The sequence below is a fragment of the Stegastes partitus genome, unplaced genomic scaffold, assembly GCF_000690725.1.
Source record: "Stegastes partitus isolate 25-593 unplaced genomic scaffold, Stegastes_partitus-1.0.2 Scaffold53, whole genome shotgun sequence".
NCBI lineage: Eukaryota > Metazoa > Chordata > Actinopteri > Pomacentridae > Stegastes > Stegastes partitus.
In genome coordinates, this window is record NW_007577784.1 from 815,214 (window position 1) to 839,561 (window position 24,348).

The window sequence follows — 24,348 nt, forward strand, 5'->3', positions numbered from 1 at the left end:
AAGCTTGTGGCGCCCCCCTGTGGATGTCGGCGCCCTTAGCATTTGCCTATACTGCCTATGCCTAGGGCCGGCTCTGCATCAGGTACAACAATATAATACGAGGTGGTTTTTGAAATTGATTTTTCATTCTTACATGTAAGATTCATATGCATCTCTTTTTAGAATCTATAGATTTAACCTGCCTAAATTTACCTAAATACATGAATTTCATTTAGCTCTTCCAGCTACATTTCATTTTTTTTCTTCTTTATCATTCGTCTGTATTCGACAAGGTGAAAAAAGGTTTTCCATGTAGCCTATTGATGCAAAACATCTATTTTTTAAGACGCTCAGAGGTCTGCAGCTATGGAATTCATTGAATATGACGCTGAAATCACTGCCTTCTTTGTCACTTTTACGCCATGATGCTTCTGTTAGCATTAGTGTTGCCACTATAATTCTGACTTTGATATGGCAGTGCATCATTTTCTGTCATTGTGTTGTTTTTTTTTAATTGTGCAAATCAATAAAACTAAACCAAATCAGTAAAAAAACAAATTAAACACAGGTTTTGATCCTCATAAAGTCGGCTCGCCGTCATGGCACAGGCAGCAAAACTTTAATTTCTTTTCAACGAGATGAGCAAATTGTGGTTTTCTTATCAAAGCTATGTGATGCAGCTTCCTTTGAAAGCTTTACATCTGACCGAGGTGTGTTTTTTTTTTTCCGCAACACTTAAGAATCTGAAAAGGTAAAAAGAACCAGAGAGGCATAACTCACCACCTAAATACCTAAATGTACAGGGCTGTTATTTCACCAGGGTACTGAATAGCTAGATTACAAAATATAACCCACAGAGCACACAACACAAGACAGACGAACAACAAAAGAGAAAAAGCGAGAGCAGATAATGATGCTCCGTGGAGATTGGTTGTGATCGGCTGTACAATGATCAATGCCGGCTTGAAAGGAGGCAACGCTGATGGTTTATGACGGAGGGAACAACTGCCAACAGTATGAAAATGAAATCAATAAGTCAACTGTGGAGCGGGGAGAGAAAAATGAACGAAGAGCGTGGAGGGGGGAAGAAAAAAAAAAAAGAAGAAGAGAGGGGTTTTAGAAAAAGACAAACAGGAGACAAGATGGAATAGAACAAGAGAGACAAAGAGAGCGGGGTAGACAAAGAGGACGGAGGAGAAAAAAAAAAAAAGACTTGCAGACAGATGAAGGAGCTAGATGAAAGGTGGTAGTTTAAAGGAAGCAAAAGCAGAGAAACAAAATTGACAGATGAAGGAAAATTCTTTAAAGATAGATAAAAAAAAAAAAAAAAGAGACTAAAGCAAAAACAAACTGACGAACATTCAGATAAACCAACTGACAAAAACTTTTTTCTAAAAACCCTGAGCGCTGATGTAAATATACTTGGGCAAGTGTGTGTGTGTTTGTAGGTTCGGGTAACAATAAGGTGCAGACGATCCCCTTCATCGCGGGCAGTTTGACAGGCTTTGATGCTAAACAATGCTTAGATGTTACAGAAAAAAACAGGCTTTACACCGCTAGCCCTCTGCGCCTGATAATTAATTCGGCCTTTTTTTCCCCGTGACTCCGAAACCCAACGACTCCAGCATCTAAACCTCTACCCGACGTCACACAGATAACACTGCGGGTCACAAACAGAAGTCAAAGAGATCCACATTTGATATGTTTGTAAAAGGAGGCACGAATAAAACTGCACTTTGCTGAACGTACAACACCTCAGTCAAACGTACACAAGAGCACACATCATCGTAACAAAACCAATTAAATAAAGAGTACTTTGCTTTCCACTCCCTGTCATTTCGTAGCTGTTATTTTGTTTTTTTTCTCCCCTCTCTTGCAATAAACTCTCTCCAGCTACCAGCAGCCTTCATTATATTTTGAGTCCGCACTACACAAATTCAGCTTGTAAAAACCAACCATGCTTGAAAGAAATCATGACAGCTCTGACTTGATTGGAAAGTAAAATATTACCATTCCGAACAGCGCAGACCTTCCTCAGCAGCTGCCCCCAAACTAAAAGTCAGCGTGGTTCCATGTTGAAAATCAGTCACTGTGACTAAATCTCCACACAATCAGTTGTTTAAGGTCACCAGCTGGCCGCCTTGCTGCCGAGTCTGGCGTGGCCCGAACATACTTGGCTAATAGTGTTGATTTGGTTTGTGTATCTTGGACGGTCGTCTCTGCGCGCAAGCAAAACGCTCGGGCTTGTCCCAGGAGTTTAACGCCGTCGTGAATACAGAGATGAAGGGGGAAAGCGTCGGAACAGGAAGAAAATAACAGAAATAACTGAAGGTCCTGGTAAGTTTTGGCATCAGTTTGTGAGCCTCAGAACAAGTCCAGCAGTCAAGTCAGTGTAACCAAAGCAATGCAGAAATGGACCGATCACAATTGATCATATGAGGGGGGTTCAGTGCCAAAGTGGGCCAAACTACATTTACTAGTTTTAGAGAAAAATGGGGTCAAAATTTTGTGTTACTAACTAAAAATCCTGGTTGTTGGAGGAGTCATTATATCCAAAGATGTTCCAACACTGTCCAGAGATAGAAACAGCTGCTTTGTGATGACTTACTTAAGTTTTAATTTTGCACATTTTCTACTTTTTGAGAAACAAACTGATTCAAGGTTTGTCTTGTTAAACAGCACAGAAGAGTTTACATCATAAGGAACTAGAGAAACTTTTGAGGACCATGGGGTAGAAATAGAAGCTTGATGGTGGTTAATGAAGTTTTTATTTCACCTACGAGTCGCGCTGTCCGCCATCTTGAATCGCTAACATGTGCAACTACCTGCGATATAACAGTCAGCAATTCCTGTGGCTTGGTCCAGTTTGCCACTAAATGTTCATGCCCAAACCATTATGGACCAAACATCAAAGCAGCATTGTGATGTTACCAGTGGGCTGTTGGTTGGACCATTTTACCACGAACTAGTCGACCATCAACACTTCTCAATAAAAACATAAAACTCAACTTTGGATTTTTTCTGGCTTGGCCCGTTTTGGCACTGAACCCTTCATACATGCTGCAGTGATTGATCGGCGAGTTGAAAGAGCAACACACTGCTACTCTGTGGTGTGCATCGAGACACCTGCTTCCTCTGCTTTTTGAACAGAACAGTTGTTGACAGGAAAAGAGAAGAGAGATGCATCGCCTCTCCATTACGGTTTCATCCTGCGGAGGCTTTGAGGTTTAATATGGTGTGCGTCCAAACTAGGGCTGCAACAAACAATCAGCAAAAGGTGACAAAAATCAATGACCAAATGAGCTGCCATTGAATTCAGTTGTTGATTAGTTGGTGACATCATTGGTTATGTTCCGGAAGAATCTAGTGAACTAAAGTGTGTCGCCACTAAAAAGGCGTGGACCATCTTGTCATCGTGTTTGGACATTCACAGAAGCAAAGGAACACTGGATGGACCACCTTGGTTTCCACCATTATACTGTGGATCCTGGAAGCCCGCCAGACCAAAGCATCAGGAGAGAAGTTATTCCAACAACAGCAACACTGGGGCAGTATGATTGGAAAACCAATACAAAAGCTTGAGAAACCTTATCCAACATTTGCGGCTCCACCGAGTCAAAAACTTTCACCCCCACTTTGAGTTAATGAAGCGCAGCCGGCAAGCACCTCTTCTTCGGTAGGTTATCAGAAACTTTAGGACTCTAGCAAAACGCCACCATCGGTCTGCTGTTAGCTACAACAGACACAGGGATGTAGCCTGCTGGCCTGTGGACCGGCCATGTCTCCCCGTTTACTGGCCCTCTCTGTGCCTGACATTCGGGGTGCTAATGAGAACATGTGCATGTTCTAAGACTGGGCTCGCTGACTGGTCCCAGCCTCTGGGTTTAACAACTTTGGAACATGAAGTAATAAAGCTGTGTATGGGGAAATTGTAGTGCTGTGAGCAGAAATTCACACAAACATGTCACACAACGAGCATCTTTACTGGCTTACTGTTTGATAGCATGAACCTGAAACAAGTTCTAGCTAAAGAACTATTTAGTAAATGTGCAATTCATGATTCAAATAGTTCCAAAAACTGAGAGCTTATTCAGCAGCCCTAGTCTTAGCCTCACAGTCATGGAGACCGTTTACAATTCTCCTTCTTACATATGAGTAGCATCTCAATTTATGTCGATACTTGATTGCCGTAGCTGCCTACAACCTTTTCTTTGGTCTGGAATTACAGGTAAATTCAAGGAATTTATATCAAAAACTATGACCTCAACACTTTCATCGGTAAGATAGATATTCTGACATATTAACAAATGGAAAATACAACTTTTGGTCAATAGGCTTTCATCTCCGCACAACGCATTGCGCCGCTGTTCCGGCGAGTTGTTATCAACTTTTGTTCAAAACTGTAGCTGGGGTGGAAAAAAAGTTCAAGGATTCCTTAAGACGTTTTTTTTTTTTTATTTTCTTTTTCCTTGTCTGCAGGCAGTCACGGCTAATGAGGCACAAACAGACCTTCAACTGGGAGCATAAGAGAAACAAGAATCTGACAAAAAAAAATGTGCTCCAAATGAATGTCACCTTTTTAAATAAATAAATAAAATAATCTATTTAACCCTATTGCAAAAAACCTTGAAAACTACAACTACAAAAATGTCAGAGATGTTTTATATGCAAGTGTCAATGTGGTTTTCTCTAGTGGGCAGGAAGTCACAATAAAGATAAAGAAGGTACGATGTGCTTTATGGTACATCAACTTTGTAGAAAAGTTCTGCGTTTTGAAAGAGAACCAAAAATACTACAGTGACTTTAGCCCCCAATTAAAGCAACCTACACTAATTTCCCCCAACCCTGGTTTGAAACTCTCACGGCTGAGTTTTCAAATCTGAGATGGGTTATCTCTGAACAAATCTAAAAACTAAGGGGAAACTCTGGTTGCTAATTAGAGCTAGTTTAAAGGAAGCTACCAGACACTTTGTAATGTTTATTCATGTGTAGCATCGAGGTGAATGGAGTTCGGCTACTTGTTCGCTTCATGAATTTTTGTGTCAAAACTGGAGGAGTACGCACTTAAGTGAAAAATGTGCGAAGAGGGTTTTGTGTGTGTGTGTGTGTGTGTGTGTGTGTGTGTGTGGTCAGCAGGCCCAGTAAGCAGCCGAAGCCCCTCATTCTTCTTCATTAGTGTTGACTGCTGAGGGGCCCACTGTCTCTGTTTAACTCCCTCTCTCTTTGCGTCTCTTCATCCTCTCTCTCCATCCAAAGCCCTCCGTTAACACCCCAAACACATTCACCTGTTCTTCTCCCTTCTCGCCTCCCAACGTCTCCTCCATCCCTCCTTCTTCCTCTCCTCGTTCGTCCAAGGATTTCTACCGTTTATGTCTCTCGCCGGTCCTCGTTCCCCACCGTCTCCCTCCACCTCTGTTCTTTAACCTCCATGTTTTCGTCTCTTCAGACATGTTTTCTTCACATTCCTGTCTTTTATTTTGTACTTTCCCCGTCGCAAGGTTCACCTTTTTTCAGGACGTTCATTCATATTTTTTTTCCATCATACTGCATACAGGGAAAAAAAAAAGAAGTCTGTTCAAATACTTTTCCACTTAAACCAATTTCCAGCTCCTACTTGTGAACATTTAATCTCTGCTTTCACTTTAAACCCAGCTATTTCTCCCTTCATCGTGCTCTCTTGCCACGTTTTAATGCTCTCCTCCTTTTTCTGCTTCTCTTTTTCAACGTCCAATGTTTTGTTTTTTTCTTCCAAGGCCTTTCTGTTTGTTTCTCATTGGCCGTTCAAATCTACCACCCGTATCTAACAATCTCTCTGTGTATCTACAGCGAGTATTCTTTTTTTTTTTTGTTCCTCAATACAATTTGTTGTCTTTGTATTTTTCTTCGGCTTGTTTGTCTATATTGTTATCTATCAGCAGAGTGACTGAGCTGCTGTGATCTTTGTACCGGCATGACTCCTGTTCAATCAACAATAAAACTGAAGGTAAAAGAAAAAAGGAATCGATATTAGGTTTTTATACTGCTGTGATTCAGTGGCTTTGCAAAAGTCAGTGTGCATTCAGATCGGCAACAGATACAGATTTATTATCAGTGTATCAGTGTTGTCAATAGGGTCTGTCTTAGAGAATAGACTTATCAAAAGTTGATGAAAACAATTTTCTCTTTCCCCTTATCTTCTGGTGTGCTATCCACGGGGAGCCGTACTAGCACAAGAAGCCTGCTGTAGAAGCAGCGCGCCGGCTCCGACGCGACAGGCCGGGCCGTTGTGTATCAAAACAATGTTCTGAAAACTGCAATAGCGTCCAACCTATAGGTCCGCGGTAAGCTTCGCTGCATTAACTACAACACACACACACACACACACACACACACACGCTCTGATGTTATCTCCAGTTTCCCCTTTCATATGAATATTGCAACCGTCTCTCTGACAAAACGTCAATAAATACTGAACTTTTCCTGCTTCACAAATGATTTATTTAAGGGCTCGTGTATCGGATTTCGCTAGATTGCGGTACGGCAGCACAAAGAAATTAGTTTTAGGATATTTCTACCTAAAACAAAATGGTAGCTTTTAAATGTCACGGATTCACGAAGGAACTCTACCTTCACTTAGCTCTGAACACAGTGTTTATCAGATATCATGACACCCCTGTGCAAAAACTCTTAAGCTTTGCAGATTTTTCTTATGCATTTCAAACCATTATTATTGAAAAATACAAACGATATATTTGTCATGTAAAGTTCAGATCTCCTGCAGAGCATCCCATCACATTTAACTCCTAACAACCTTCACGCTCAGCCTCATGCTTGTAGCTAAAGTCTCATGCGCACATTATCGAATATTTGAAAACATCTGATTTCCATAATTCAGAGAAATAAAAAGTCTGCATATTGCTCATAGTGCAGCGCTAAAATACGAGTGACGGGAAGGCCGTGTCTCTCCAGCTTGGCTCCAGACAGCATTAGCAGTAGCTGGCATTGCTAATATCCAACATTCTCGCTAGTCTTGCTTATTCTTGCTGAGAATAAGCCGCGGTTTTATTCTCTAAGAATGATCCCTCCCTGTCTTAGAACGGCTTAGATGTCATCATTGCTTCCTCTAGATTGCGTAATAGTACATACTCCCTGCCTCTCTTTTCACTCACCATTCCCCGCTAACGGACCCACTCTGGACTGCCAGTTGGAATATTGAGTAATACACGTTCAACACAGAAAGCTCCACCCTGCAAGCTGACAGGATGAGCTCCTTAGTTTTATTACGTATGAAACTCCCCCAGTTGGTAGCACTGTTGCCTCGCAGCAAGAAGGTCGCCGGTTCGCGTCCCGGTGGGGGCACCGGGATCTTTCTGTGTGGAGTTTGCATGTTCTCCCCGTGCAGCGTGGGTTCTCTCCGGGTTCTTCCTCCCACACAGTCCAGAAACATGTTGAGGTTAATTGGTGATTCTAAATTGTCCGTAGGTGTGAATGTGAGTGTGCTTGGTTGTCTGTCTCTAAGTGTAGCCCTGTGATGGACTGGTGACCTGTCCAGGGTGTCCCCTGCCTTCAACCTGAGTCGGCTGGGATAGACTCCAGCCCCCCATGACCCTAGTGAGGATTAAGAGGTGTATAGATAATGGATGGATGAAACTCCCCTAAGTGGGATCCATGTTTTTGAGACTGTCATTGGCAGACTGCAGCTTCAAAGAGCCACAGTGTTGACTGCTGATGACATCTTTAATATATAAAAGCACCATTTTGACACGTGACCAAGTTAAAAAACGAGGAGTTCTTCAATTGGTTTCTCTAATTCTATAGCCTGTTTCACTGTTCTTATACAACGGTATGGAACATCGGAGCTTTCTCACTGAATTATCAAACCTACATGTAACATTAATCCCATTCCTTGACGAAAAAACAATAAAAACAGCGTGTAGCACATTGAGATTCAAGAAACTGTAGTTTTGTTGCGTGCACTTCCTGCAAAGCAACAAACTACAGCTGCTGCTACTGCTGTTGTTGCATCGGTATCTGAAAGCGGTGCACTCCGGCTAAATTGTGTGGCTTTGTGCTTTCAGATGATGAATCCGAACAGGACGATGTCATTACAGTGACTGTTGATATTTTATGTGAGTTTTGGCTGAACTTGAGGAGGCATTTTAACACAGAACAAGGTCCACGGATGTGACTGATTCCTTACATTGTGGTTGCACGAACCAATCATTAACCAGTAACTATACAAACACACATACTGTTACAGCATTCAAGCGCTGGTATAAGATCGGTTAAAAGTCAGAACCTCACTTTTTTGTATTGTGTTTTTACATTTCCAAACCAAAATCACAACAATGAAATGATGACAGCGTGATGTGGAAAGATGTCTGTGAAGAGACTGTTGCGATATCAAGACAGAGGATATTGTCCAGGGACTGTTTCTGAATCTTTTTCTCAATCACTCTGCTGCTTCTCTGCACTCGATTAGTGTTTTTTTTTTTGCTTTCGGTTTAGTCCAACACTCTCCGATCCTTCGTCTCTCTTCTGTTTCCCCTCACTCTCTCTCTCGCTCTCCTGCTCTCTCCAGTCTGATGGGCAGCTTTTAACTTTCGGAGTAACTCCCTGGGTATTAGACCCAAAGCCTGCTATGTCGGTCCTCCCCAGCAGGGCTTCAGATGTATAGGCACCGCAGCGGTTGGCCTTCGCTTAAGGCAAAAAATGACGGCGTTTAAACTTTCAGAGGTCTCGACTTGCAGCAGCAGCGGCTTCACTTGCATGTACAATCGGACGCGGTGCAGAAACAGACATCTCGATTTTTTTTGTTTTTGCTACTCATATAAATTCATCTCCTCCTTTTCCCTGTCCATTTATAGTTTTGCTCCTTATATAGGGTCTGTTCTGTACTTCTCTGCCGAGGTTCTCCAAATGACTTCTACAGATCTCTTTTGTACCTCTTTCACACCGTCTCGCATGTCTATCTCTCTCTTGCTCTCCTCTCTATTGTGAGCCGAGCCTCTGACATTGATCAGAACCAGGCTGTCTCTGAGATTGGCACTAAATGAGTTGAGAATCCCACCAGGCATACACACCCTCTGTGTGTGTGTGTGTGTGTGTGTGTGTGTGTTGTGTATGCATTCACATCTGAGGGTGCGGATAAATGACTAGAGAATCCCACCGAGTGTCTGGACAGTGTGTGAGCGTTACATTTAGCGGTGCCCACGTCGGGCTCGGCCTCCCAGAGGATAATGACTCGAGGTTGTCTGCTCCGTCTCCGCGGGCTCTGTGGGATCCTCCCCTCATTTGCCATCAAACGCACGCATGTACACACACACACACACACACACGCATGACGACGGCAGCACAGCGCAGCAGGAAGACGTCTGCGATACGCGGGCCTGTCCACTGACCCGCTGTGACACTGATCAAAACACATCACAGTCGCTTCTGTGGAAAGACAAACAGGAACGGGACCGAATTCCGTCCAATTAAGTCATCGCTCGCTCATTTAAAAGCTCACAAATTAACAGTCTTCATTTGCTCGCTTTCTACAGTCACGGACCTCCTTGTTTTACTTCCTTTTAACTCTTCACCTAAATAAGAAGTTGCCAAAATTATGAAAGGTTAGAACGGATATTCACAGCACAGAGGACATCAGCTCTGCTTATGGACAACATGAACCCAGAAAGAAAAGAAAAATTCCTCAAAGCTCACAGGACGCAAACTTTTCTTTAAGATGCACTCATTTAATATGCATTAGAGCGAGGAGAAGGAGATGATGTTTGTTAAACGGACACAGCATCAACATTTCCCTCCAATTTGCTGGACTCCAAACATTTTAAATAATTAAATGTGAATTAAAAACACTTTTGCCTCAGCTTTAACTTTATAAGGCCAGAAAGGAAAAAGGTGATGAAGTGCTCGGTGTTGCATCGAAGTTCACAGGAAAGGTCGATGGATTTTCAGGAACCGATTGTTGATTTCTAGATAAGTACTGATATCTTAGAAAGACTAAATTAAAAGCTTCGGTTAAGGCGAAGAAGAAGAAACCCTTCTGTTATAATTGGTCACACACACTTTTCCAGAGTAAATAAAAACATGCTTCTGATCCCTCTTGCTATGCTAGCAGCTAGCTCGGTAGCCTCTTTCTGAACTAAGCTGTTACTGGCTAGTTAACGGATTTGATCTCCAAACTGAATCGTTAGCTTGGAATACTACAGGATTATTCTATGTATGCAATTACAACCTTGACATTTAAAGCAGTCGAGGCCTAGCGGCTGCTTGTCTGATCTGTCCACCCATACCGTCGCTATCACACAGTGGAAAATGTTAGCAGTCATTTAGGGGCTATATTTAGCATGAGCATTTACAGATGAGATGAAGTTAGAGATACTCTGTCGATGCTACTACACGTAGAAGACCACAATAACTGATAGTTAGGTTATGAAATATAGTATTGTTTAAAAGTTGTAGATCAACACTGCAGCAGTGAATGTTTGTGTCGAAGCTCGTTGAGTTCAATCTGAGACCAAAAGTCAGAAAATCCACCAAATGGGGCAATTCCACTGAAAAGAAAACACGTCTTCTCAATAAAGTGGATCCAGAAAACACAACTTCATAAATCTCACTAATAAATACAGAAACCTTCATCCGTTTAACATTTCTTCTTTAACATTTCATACCTACAATGGATTTGTATTGATCCATATTTTAATTCCTCCTGGTCAAAAAGAGCATTTTAAAACAACATCAACAACATCATTCTTCATCATTCACAATATAATCTGCGGATATCTACACGTTAATTTTGAATCAGTTTTGGACATCTTTAATTTTTCTTAACTGAAGTTACCTACATTGTGCTCCATCGATATCTTCAATTAGGTTTTAACTATTTAAACTGATGCTGAAGAAATGTCAAACTAGAATTCTTGTTTAGTCAAAATGTAGTTCTAGATATCCTGATTGGACTTTTGACGAGGCAAAATGACGTTGCAGACAAAATCAAGCTTGCTTTTCAAATGTATTATGGCAACAGCAACCAAGATGGCGATATGGAAATTTCTTTTATCACCATTTCAGGAGGCGAAAGCTTGAAATTTCTACCACAGGAATCTAATGAACGAAGCTCATGTACGACCTCATCCACCCCAACAACCACCAGTACTTCTCCTAAATACTTTGCTGGCCCAGTAGCCCATGGAAAGCCTTGCACGAGGCTCATACACAACAGTTCCAACTAGTCTTAAGTACGGCTGAGATATCCGCAACTATTAGTTGAGTCGAAACTGCATTACAGATGTATATAACTGTTGTTTCATTTAGTCAAAATTACATCAGTAATTTTAAACTCAGCAGCTAAATAGTAAAACGGTTCGCCGTGTATGCGTGCCCGTCTGTTCGTCCAATATCTTGACAACCAAACATCCGTTCTACTTCAAACTTGGGGGACGTATTACAAGAGATCCAATAAAGTGCAAATTCAAAGTAGATTGGATAAACAATAGCTGTTTTTTGGGCCCCTTGGTCGCACCCAAACCTAAGTAGCCCCAGTTGCTGGGCAACATCATCAGCAGCAATGTCACTGTCGAGAATCCAGTCTTATGTCAAAGTCTTGAAGGAAGCTTTCTGCAAACTGTCTGTCTGTAAACAACTAATTTAACCACTGACAGCAGGCACTTCGCTAATAAGTATTGATCACTGAATACTCATTCTGTACAGAAAGGTTGTTTTTTTGCCCTAAGATATAAAAAAAAAAAGCACAGCATTAACTAAACATGTGACTTTGCTGAGGGCTTTTTCGGTGTTTCTATGCGATTACACTAAATAATTTCGCAACCCATGCAGCTTCTGCTCCACGGGAAGAAAAAAAAAAAGTTATCAGTGATAACCAAAGTAACTGTGACAGCTTTTAAAGACACAAAATGGAGGAAGAACTTTATAAACTTTCAAATTGACGGGGTGAAAGTCAGGGAGATGCCTCGGGGGCCAATCAAGAGGAAAGACCTTGATGTGTAGGTTAAAGCAGGCTGCAGCAGTGTAGCAAGCTATTCACGCACCACAAAACCACACACACACACACACACACGCATTGTGTATGATCTGCTGTAGTCTTTTAAAGACTGTCTTCAAAGAATCTTCTCTTCACTCCTCGTTATCTCACACCAGCTAATATGAGGAAGAAACTTTCTCACACACACATATACACACACACACAATCCACGCCAGTCCTTGTAAGGTCATTCAGTTCTCATAAGTGTACAAATGTAAGAAGACAAACATCCCTGTGTGTGTATATAAATCTGTGTTTGTGTCTGCACGGTGTCAAACAAGGCGCGCACAAAGCTTCGGATGCTACTGAGAGTGCACACACACACACCAGCACAATGGCACAGGAATCAGTGTTTAGCAAGCTGATTATCACATGTTGTATTACTGTATTCCAGGGGAAGCCTCGGTGCCCCTGAGCCATGCAAAGAAGATGTGAGCAGAGACAGTATGAGGCAGAGTAATACGCCGCTCGGGTGCATGATGAGCAGCTATACCTTCAAACGCCTCTACTGCACAAACTTTGGAAGTGCAAGCTTCCAGTGTTCTGTCCTCAAGCTTCCCCTCCTCCTCCTCCTCCTCCTCCTCCTCCTCGCATATTCTAACGTTCTCTGAATTCGTAACTGCTGCAGCGTTGCACGCAGGAGCTCGTCTTTGCTTTTGAATAATACAACAGCAGGTCCAATTGAGTATTAGGGAATGCAGAAAAAGTAAAGTACAAAGGCTAAATTTTACTGAGTGCATGCATAAGTAGTGGTTCTTGGGTAAAATACAAGAAGAAGACAAAAATACAAAATCTCTTGACTTAGTAAATACATAGTTTATAACCCAAATTGACTCTTCAAAGACAAAAACAATTCAAAAATAATAAAAAAAATAATAAAAATGCAGATTGTTAATTCAGCTTTAAACTTTTCTCTGGTTAAAACAGAGAAAAGTTATCAAATAAGTTGTTAAAACATATTGTGAGAGTTTCTTTTCTTCCCTTTTACGCCGTTTCCAGAGTTTTGACAGCAGTCAGATGCTGTAAATTTAAAATCTCACTTTGCAGATACAGTGGGACCAGGTAGAGTGAAATCTGTTGCATTAAGGCTGATAACTGTATCGCCGGCATCATGCACAGCGTGTCCTCATCTCTACTGTGAAGAGAGACTGTGTTAAGAGATCATCTAAACACAACAAAATCTTAATATTACATAATCCCATTTATAGCGTCTACCCTTGTAGAATTCTAATGATCAGACTGCAGACATTATTGCTGCATCTGACTCGATGACCCTCCTCTTGTTTACTTGAAATCAAGTGAACTGCTTGCATTAGTTTTTCTTCGGCTCCACATATCAATTCCACCATCGTATAAAGAAAATATCAAGAGAGTGATATTTTGGTTTTTCTTTAAATTATTTTCGACCTCAAATTAGAACCAAACGGACGAAGGATGCAGCGACAAGGTGAACTACGATCTAAGACTTATTTTAAAAACTGTGTTTGTGTTTGAAAAGGTGTCATTTTCAGTGCCGTTAGGAAAACAAGTTGGCTGCACTGGAGAACTTGTATTTCGTACTTTTACATCAGACAGTCACTCTGAAAGACATTTTTTAATGACAAGACTTCTCTGTGTAAAACGGTAAAGTGACAGCACTCAAAATCCTATCAATCTGATTTTTTTTTTTTAAAGCTTCTTTTTAGTCTTTAACTCCCCCAGAATAATCTCAACAACATCAGAAAAAAAAAAAGGGAGAATTTCTTTCTTTTACATCAGAAAGAGTGCTGCTCTAAAAAAAATAAAAAAAATAACAACACGTCTCTCTACGGGAAACTTCAAAAGCCACCGCTCAGACTGGAGTCTTACGTCCCAAACTTCCCCAAAATCCTTGGTTATTTGAAGGGACACGTGAAGCAGGCTGGCACGCTTTTATCACTTTTGCTAGAAAGTTATTATCAAAGCTGCCTTTAGAAATGAATCTTCATAATTTCGAGGTAAAATCCAGGATTTCTGTGAGTGTGCTGACACAACATTTCCAATCTGTGATAGCAGCTTTGTTTCAGGTATTTAACCATTTATATCTTACTCATATTTTAAATCCCATTCCGCTCACCTTCTTTGCAGCGTTGATGCACTGCATGTATTCTTTGGCCAGGTCGGCACACTTTAAGGTCTGGTCACTGTTCTCCTTGTAACACGTTAGAATCTGACCCTGCAGGCCAGGACACACCGCGTCCGTGTTACGAGACCTGCAAAAGACAGACAGAGAAAGATTATAAATTGAGTGAAAAACAGTAACATTCACTCCCCTCTTTCACACTGATAGTGTGAATTTGGGTTTGTGGGGGGAAAAGGACAGTAAAACAATTCATCAGGTAATGGGCTTCAGAATCAACACCTTGAAGTCCGTGTTGTGTGCCTCAAACCATTCCTGAACAATGTCTGCAGTGCGGCTGGGAGCATGTTCCTGCCACTACTATCGGGGAATAGTTTCATCATGACGGTGTGTATGTGGTCTGCAATGCCACATGAATGCATGACCCAAGATTTCCCAGCCAGCACAGCACTGCTCAGAGCATCAAACTGCTGTCGCCTGCTTTCCTTCTTCCTGCAGTGCATCCTGCAGCCATCTCCTCTGTGGCTAAACAACACACACACACACCCCTAGGAGTCCATGTGATGTAAAAAGAAAAAGTGATTTATCAAACCAGGCTACCTTCTCAAATCCTGAGCCTCACCGGCCCATCGGTGGTGTTTTCAGTGGACTAGGGTCAGCGTGGACGACCGGTCTGCAGCCACACAGCAAAATACGCAAACTACCACGAACTGTGCCTTCTGATAGCAACAGGTTCTATCAAAGTTTTCAGCAGTCGGTGCTACAGTAGCTCTTGAGTGTGAACCGTCGATGCCCCTCACATCCATGTGGCCTGGGTGCACATCACCCCATCGCTGGTTCATCTGCTCTTCTTCTATGGACCAGTGTAGTCAGTGCTGACCTACATACGGTGAACAGCCCACAACACCTGCTGTGTTACAGACCTAGTCATCTCTGGTTCTTGTCAAAGTTGCTTGGATCGTAACGTTGCCTATTTATCCTGCTTCCAGAATGTTAAGTTTAAGAACTGACTGTTTGCTTGCTACCTAACACATCCCATGACTCTACTGGTGTAATTAGATACTGAGTGTAGCTCCTCTCACCTGTCAGTGGCATTAATGTATTGGCTGTGCAGTATATATTAGTAGTCGTAGGATATCAGACGCAATAAATACATATAATTAATTAGAGGCTTTATAATTAATTCATCTTGATTAACTGCATTTTTTGTTGAATAGCAGCATTTGACACAAACAATTCAAATAAATGTTGGTTGACGACTGAATCAATGAATGTTGAAATGAAATGAAATGAAAAATACTTTATTTATCGCAGAAGGGAAATTCAATTAAATAATTAATAAATTAAATATTAACAAATGTTCATCTTTCCTCTATATTCATCTGTGCATTTTCTGTGCAGTTTACTACATTCAAGACATCAGTGCAAATTTAAAGTGCAATTATAGCGATTATATTTAACATTTTAAGACTTTTTGACTTAAAACTTTTTGTTGTTGTTTGTCTTCCATCACCGTCACCAAACTTTCTTGCGCGCTGACGTCACTCAATGCATCCTGTGCGTCGTCTTTGCAGCCGGGAACTGAACTTTAGGAGCATTTCCGCCTCCTTCCTGGCTGGAGTGTGTGCATCAGTGTTACCGGTGTGCCAGCAATTAGAGAAAGATGCATTATTTTTTTCTTTTTCTGTAATTAATCAATCGAAATTGACATGTTAAAGTCCCAGCCCTGCTGTATTTATATATATGTGAAAGTTAACAAGAAGATCTCTGGCAGGGAATTATCATCTAACTAGCTGCATACCAACCACGTAACCGTTGTTTTTTACCATTTTTTGTTCCCTGTCACCACTCTCATTATGTTGCTTTTTACTGCGGCAGACTGAATTTTCCAGCAGAAAACCTCTAATAACCCACTGAGCGCTAGATAGTTAGGCTCTAGTTGGTAAACATCGTGGAACGAGTTGGTGGAGACCACAAACGGTCTATGCAGCTAAACATTAGACATACTTTTATCGTCTGGCAAGGTAATCATACGTTGTTGTTTGTTTCATCAGGTTTATCGTGTTGCTATCTCGCAAGGCAATTCATAACAGCAGGACTGACCTTGTGCTTATGAAGAAATGCACACTATTGTGAGAATACTGAAGTTTCCTATTCAGCTGTTTGAACTATTGGATTTTTGTTTTCGTGGTTTCTATGAGGCAGTCGTAACAAAACACTGAATCATATTTGAGGAGTTTTTTTAGTCTGGTGATAATAGTAAAACTTCCCCCATCCTTTACATGTATTTTAGCCACAACAGAACAAAAGAAACAAAACAGAAAAAGTAGAAAGAAAAAAAACCATTCCAAAGAATGAAGCGGTCTGATTAAATGAGACAAGACAAAGATGAAAAAATAAAAAAAATCCCACCTACACGCAGCACAACCTGTTCAACAACATAAGGGGTGTATTGTACGTGCCTCATCGCAAATCATACAATTAGGGCTAAATCACACTTAATTGAGTGGGTAGGATCATTCTGATCAAATATAGCAGAAAAGTGTGCTTTGAGAGATTGAATTAGTCGAGCTTAATTTGATATGTGGGCTGTATTATAATTGGTCTTTGCCTGCCTATCTGTGTGATTGTTAACTATGACAAGCTTGCTGCCTGGGCGCCTCACTGTAATGGATTCTGACTGATTGAAGCAGAGACAAGCAAGTTATGTACGCCCACGCAGGTATAGACAGGCACGTGCACGAATGCTCGCTCGCACACACTTTGTAGTACACTGTAAACATCACAGAGCAGCACACGCATGCCAGCACGTCGATCTGCCCTCCCTGCACACGCACTTTCTCTACGAGGAGCATTTAACACCGGATTTAATTGAAAGCCAAATTAAAGGCTCTTTTTGGCTTCGACCCACGGAGGAGAGATGACCCTGTCGTTTCAATTACGGCATATCCATATCCACGCGGGCAGACGCACATTATCGCCGGTGAAAGTATCGCGGATGCAGCGACTGACTTTATCTGAGCATGGGTAATAGAGGTTAAAGAGGGAAAAACGAACAGAGACGGAGAAAAAAAAAAAACATAAAGGAAGGAAAGGGATGAAAACAATGAAAGGGATTGAATGAATCATCCATTGCTGTTCTCCCGTTTTAAAAAAAAAGATGACGGCCTATCAGATTACTCTGTTCCCCTCAACAACCTCCAACGGTTATCACGCCTGTTTAATCTATCTTCTTCCACTTTTTTTTGTCTTCTCTCCAACTCTTCACCCTCCTCCACCACCACCACATTAACAACATAGAGAGTACGACACCAAAGCACGCCATCTTTATCTCCCTCTCCGTTTGAGGCCGCCAAAGATAAGGAACTCTCCTTTAATTTGAAATAAATGGGCTTCATCAGGGAAGCCAAAGCCTCCTGATAGTGCTACGTGGTTTATTAAAGGCGCTTGAAGCAGAAAATTGGTTCAGCGGCGGCAAAAGCTAAAGCTCTGTCCACATGCTACACCCAATTGAAGGTGAGGTCTTAAATCAACAATATTAACTGAGCCGCTTATGGAAAATAAATAAAAATAGAGAAACGGAAGGGGGGATGAGGTAAAGAAGCATCCCCGACAGCCCGTTGAGCCATGCAGGGGGCTGCCGCCGCTAACGGGCGTGTGCTGCGAAGGCAATGTGTGTGGAAGCAGTGATTTTTTGGGGGAGTTCTCCACGCATCTGTGACCGGCAAATACGACAAAACATAAACAATAAGATTAGTTGCTTAATTAATGGTGCTGCCCATTATTTTTAATCTCCGACAGCGAAGGCAGACGCGGGCGGAACACAGAGGACTCAGACTTGTGGACCACGCAGCTTACCAAGACAAAGAGAGGGAGAGAAATGAAAGGGGAGAAATTGGAAAATGGAAAAGACACAGGAAAAAAAAAAAACTACAAAAGCCTCTGGCAAAGCTACAAGACTGATAAGAGAGATGCTTTTATCGCCCCTAAACCATGCTTCTCTTAGCGTTAAGAGTGATGTTTTTGTGTTTTCCTTAATGGCTTTGGCTAAACATATGAAGCATTGTTTGTCCTATGTGCCATTTTATTTCCGTCCTGTCAGCTACAAAGTATTGGTATCTCTAAAGTGTTTTTCGGGCGAGTAATTAGAAAATCTCGTAACATCTCACAAGGAGTGGAGCCCAAAGAGGAAAAAATGAAGAGAATCCAATAATGTGACTTCGTTGGGAGCTGGTTTGAGGAACATCTTGAACGTGAGCCAACACACACACACAGCATACTTTATGTTCAAGTTTTGGTTTGTCGTGCCAATGTTGTACATTTCCATAGTGCGTAGGGGTCTGCTGCATATTTCAATGTTAGCAGTGTTAAATTATTACAGAAGCGTTGTGCAGGGCAATTCGTACGGCCCTTTAGATGGCAGCAAAATAGCCGTCTACCTGTAATTTGTGCCACTGAGGTCACATTTGGTCAAAGGGGAAGAAAGTCCAAGCAAAGAAACACTATTATTGACTCAAATCTCCGTATTTTTTTTGCGTCAAAACAAATTCAAAAGAAATCTAATGATAAATTGCAATACAACTAAATGATAATATGCCGCTGAATCTAAGCTAATTTAATTAACTCAACATTTTCAAGTGCACTGCAGAACTAAAACAATGAACGGCAATGTCGCTGTTATCAGGTTGAGCTTTTAAAACACATAATAGTAATTTGTTCCTAGCCGAGTGATTGTTGGGACAGATTTATCAATTTGTCTGAAATGTTAATTTGCAATCCAGCCACATGTCACTGCTGAGATGAATTCCAGGTAGCTCTGTTTTACAGGACTTTTTTTTTCTTCCAGTCAATTCACAACAACACACGTCATCTTGTAGCACATACCGTGGTAAAAACCTTACAAATTTTAAACTGAGAAATCGAACAAAGCGCTTGGCAACAGTAGAAAGGAACAAAACAACCCTCCTCTTTAGCGGGAAGGACAAGAAGCTCGGCACTTTTGACTCTCTTAGTTCAACTTTGTTATTTACACGACACAAAATAAAGCTAAATGGAGTATTGTCGTTACCAGAGCAATAAAACTGACAACATGTGAAGTTTATGTGTGCATCAAAACTGGAAAGAAAAAAAAAGAGGTTCCAAAGAGCATCCATTCATCATGATATGTTCCTGGTACATTGGCACTGGCGAAATCCAATAAAGAAAAAAGTCCTGCAAGAAATGAACATTTACATCCTGGACATTTCTTTAACCAGCATCTATAGAACAGCTATGTTAGCAGCCATGCGTATGTAAAGGCCAGCTGTACAATGTCTTATATTTAGAGTAAATACATGCACATACTCAGCATTTGGACACTCAAATGCAAAATCAAAATACAACTGCAACAAGGAATATCTGTGTGTGCGCATGTGTGTGTGTTCTTTGCATATATCGACAACCATTTGTCTGATCTGCTTCAACCCGGTTAAGTGTTTTGCCGTGGCTGCAAGGAAGCGTCGCGTAAAGTTTGAAGCAGATCAGAAGTTTTTTTGGGGGGTGTTTTTCAGACTCTTCAGCCTGACGTTTGACTCCCTGTGGGTGGATCCCTGTTGCTGGTAAAACCCATCAAGACAAGATTGTAGAATTTTGCCACAGATAGGAAACATCATCAGAGTTTAACTCCTGACAACAGGGACTTCATTAGTACAGTAAAAAGATTCTGGACACAGGCTATAATTTAAGATAAAGGCAGAGGACTAATTTTGGACAGAGGCTGATGACCAACCTGCTGACTGGACCCTGTGGTGCATCATTAAACTCTGCTGGACTGTTTTGACTCTGCACGCAACCAGTTGGACATTTTTAGCCAGGTGACAAACTCTGTGTCACTCCAAAGTCTGTAATGCTGAATAGATTTTGCTTACAAGCCTTTGGTTTAGCTTAGCAAAAATACTGGAGTTTACTTGGCTTTACTCAAAACAAGAGGAAAAAAAGTACTCATGACACACTGTATTCTAGCTCGTACTTTCTGCTTGCATCCAGCCCTGATACTAACTTAAGCTGATCACCTCTTGGCCATCGGCCTGCATTCGTCGGTCAGAAATTCTCGTTTTTTCGCACATCTCTGCTTGTTAGGAAGTCGGGGTCAGAATGCTGTGTCAGCCATAATGAGGCACCCCTTAAGGAGTCTCGAATCCCTGATCTCTGATCAGAGCCACAACCATTAAGACAACGCCGCCCCTGAAAGAGAAAGGATTTAGATCTAACACGAGTCCTTCACTGGAATCGAACCATTGATGCTGCAATTATGTGGCTTTTATCCAGACCTTAAGGCCATCAGGCCAGACATGAAACTGGTTTTGATCTTCTTATGCAACTCTTGGCAAAAAGAGACCATTTCTATTGTAAATGTCCATTCTCCTAAAAAGAACCTTCACAGTTATCTTTATTTCAGCTCAAAGAAATTTATATATTCTGTACAATTTCCTCTATTTAAAAAGAAACTTTCGGATAGGTCCAACGATGAGAAAAATCCTCGAGACAACTAGAGACTGTGAGGTAAACAGGTCCGTCCTTATCTAGCGAAGCAGGAAATGGGATTTGACATGTTAGAGGGTCAGAATTTCTAAACAGACTTCCTACCATTACGGTTTGATTAATATGGGTGCGGTGGTGAAGAAGGGAAAAAAGAGAGATGATAACAGAGAGAGAGAGAGAGAAGGAGGGCAGGAGAGGTGAGGAGGAAAACAGTAACAGAGAAAGGGTTGCTCCTTATCTCCAGCTTGTAGCTTGTATGCACCTGCACCTTGACAGCTTTTCAATTGACTGAGGGCACACATCCTCTTCTACCCTATCTTGTATCTCTACACTCCTTCACTCATCCTCTCCCCATCTCTCCTTACCTATCACACCGGCTACCGTGTTCCTCTATACACTCGTACTCCGACTGCACTTTGTCTCTCGTAAACAGTGGAGTGGAGGCAGAGCACCTCATTCCTCTTAATGCGTCTCACTTTTGCCGGCCCGTCTCTTCGGTGTCTAATCTGTGAACTTTAGATTTTTAGGTCGAGCGGTAGCTCCACTAAAATCACAGCTTCTGCAGGATGAAAAATTTCCTTGACCCTCACATTGTTTTGATGCCCAGGAGTGAAGTAAATCGTGGAACTGCCTGCTTTCCATCACGGTCTGGTGCATGGCAGTTAACCACGGAAAAACATCAGTGCGTGTAAAGGTATAAAACTAGATGACGTTTTCTAGCATTCACACATAGAAAATCTGTGTATATTTAGAAAAATATTGTTATATATAGTGTAATGAATGACTGATTTATTTAATCAAACAAATTAGCTGAGTTACCCCAACAACTGTAAGATACTGCTGCAGTTTTTGGTCGAACTCATCTTTTCTGTTGAACTATTTCCATGCAGCTAATTTTCTTTTTAAGCAAAGAAAGAGAATTTTTCCAACCAAACCATCCATTATCTATACACCGCTTAATCCTCACTAGGGTCATGGGGGGCTGGAGTCTATCCCAGCTGACTCAGGGTGAAGGCAGGTTCACCTGGACAGGTAACCAGTCTATCACAGGGCCACACTTAGAGACAGACAACCAAGCACACTCACATTCACACCTACGGACAATTTAGAATCACCAATTAACCTCAACATGTTTTTGGACTGTGTGGGAGGAAGCCGGAGAACCCGGAGAGAACCCACACTGCACGGGGAGAACATGCAAACTCCACGCAGAAAGATTCCGGTGCCCCCACCGCGACGCGAACCGGCGACCTTCTTGCTGGAATAGTCTGGAATTTACGGTAGTCTGTCAGTTGCATTTGTGTCTTTTTGTGCCCAACATTTGCACCAAATAAAGTTTGGATGTTGTCGTACAGACCAAACTGGCAGGTTATGACTTGAGCTGCAACAGTTACTCAACTAGTAGTCCACCATTAAATTAATTGCCAACTATTTGTCACAATAATCTTACTCCAGCTTCTTTAACTTGAATATCTTCTGATTTCTTCTCCCCTCGATGACATGAAACTGAATGTTTTTGAGTTGTGGACACAACTCGACATTTGAGGGCGTTACCTGAGGCTTAGGGGGAAACACTGATTTACCAATTACACCATTTTCTGACATTTTTTTAGACAAAACAACTCATCAGCTAATCGAGAAAATAACAGATAAGTCATCGCCAACAGAAAAAAAGAGACAAAAAATGTTTTATACGCATCATTGGCTTAAATGTTCCTCTCCATAAATGCAAAGCAGAAGACTTAATTTTAATGTAACCTGCGAGGCAACAGTGCTACCAACTGCACCACCCTGCAGCCCTCCAACCAAACCGTCCTTTTAAATATTTCTTTCCTGTTTCTTGCTCAGTTTGCGCGTCAAAAAACCATCTTGTGAAAAAACTCCCAGAACTTTTAAATCCGAATAAATTACATATACGTTCTCTCGTAGAACAGAAAAATGAAAACTGTGAAAGCGGTGGCACGATGTGTTTGAGATAATTCTCCTCGCTGCACGTGACGATGTTGATGCTGAAACAATATACTGTGCATCCCTCATCAGTCGAAGGTCACACAGTTCTCGCAGTATTGTTAGTTTCTTTCCTTAGATGGTTCAGAAACCTCCCACAAAAGCACTGCGAGACCCATTTGTCATTACAGCAATTAGGGAATTTTATGTGCCTCCTCGAACAATGCCATCATTAAATCCAAAGCCCCGCTACATACAATCGCAAAATGTACTGCAGAGAGGATTATTTATGCATTTTGTTCCAAAACCTGTTGGGGGCAGATGGATGATGGAATATTTATGCCTGTGATTAATGGCTTTCTATTGACTGGTCTGGCATTACGATTGTACAAGCGCATCCCGTGTTTATAGAAAATACAAGATTGATACGTATATGCTTTGTTGTCAATACTCAACGAGCCAAAAAAAGAAAAAACATGAGCTGAGAGGAAAGTTTGCAGTTTAAGCAAATATTTGTTTGTATGAATATATAAATAACAACACATGAAATTCAAGGAAGATTCAGGAAGCAGATAAAGGGCATGTTAAAACAATAAATAAAATGTATTATGTTCCTGTCAGAGTAAAGTAAAGTAGGGAGTTTCCATCTAAAATCAGCTTGCTATAAAACTTGTCTTCCTCCAGCCGGTTAGAGTTCAGCAGCATGTAGTGTACAAATGTGATATTTACCTGGGTCTGAATTTTGTCAGCCGAACACGGTGCTTTTGATTGGCTTCTCTCTAACTGCACACCAACAATTGCCAAGTAGTCCGCCGCTCACTTAGACCCCGGACTTGTCTTGTCAATGTTTCCAGGCTTATCGCTGAGTGATCACTCAGAGTATAGGCTGGAATCGTCTGACACAGGCTGGGAGAATCTGACAAAGGGTGGCTATTAAAGCTAGTTCAACTACTACTGTAACAGACAGCTGGCCTTGTTAAAATGCCTTGGATACTGACCTGAGGGGTCTGACATGGGTATCTGTCTCGTCTGTCTCCACCTCGCTCTCGGTCTAATACTTTATCCTCCCAAGAAGGTGCTGTCTTCCTCGCACTTTCACACACGGAACGTATCTATACTAAAAGGACAACTGTTTCCCCGCTCATGTCTCTTTCATTCTGTCTGTAATTCCACAGCCAGGTAGCGCCTGTCAAGTTAGGAAATGCAAAACGGCTCTGCTAAGTGGATATTAGTTTGCGGCGTAGCAATCGCTCCATCAGTGCGAGCCGGCTCCACAAATCCCGCCGCAGACTGCTGCTAACACGCATCCACTTTGGGTGGCAGCTGATAAATAGCGGGCACACATGTGGTGTCACTAGTCATGAAGCTGAACTTCTCTGAACTATTGCAAAAAAAAAAAATCTGTTTCAGTTCAGCTATTAAGTGACTCTCTTTACAAGATCCTATCTCAGTTTGACTTTCAGTGTCTCTAGTTCCACCTACAGAAATAATCATCCTTCACCACCGACGCTTTAGTGTGTTCATACGCTACATACGATATCGATGGAAGATTTACCGGTGCGGACGTAAAGGTACACGCCGGGCGCTGTGATGAAGGTTACAGCCGTATCCTTGAGTTTTGCTGATGCAAACCTGAGCCGTGTGTCCTAATCAATCAATAACCTGGCAAAACTCATGGTTCCTTAAAGATTCCTGCAAGACTGCAAAACTTACATGGATGAAAGCCTGTAGGATTGGGAGCCATGTATTGGTGTCCATTTGGTCTAATAGCAGTTCATGCTTT

At 41.6% G+C, this 24,348-nt stretch overlaps 1 protein-coding gene across 2 annotated transcripts in view; it reads right to left on the reverse strand.

Moving 5' to 3' along the window:
* LOC103352820 (coiled-coil-helix-coiled-coil-helix domain-containing protein 6, mitochondrial-like) overlaps positions 1-24,348 on the reverse strand; it is a 94,898-nt gene that overhangs the window by 13,835 nt on the left and 56,715 nt on the right. For both annotated transcript variants that reach the window (XM_008275485.1, XM_008275484.1), the window contains one exon: positions 14,097-14,232. In XM_008275485.1, the coding sequence (XP_008273707.1) occupies positions 14,097-14,232 (136 nt within the window). The remainder of the gene's footprint in view (positions 1-14,096; positions 14,233-24,348) is intronic.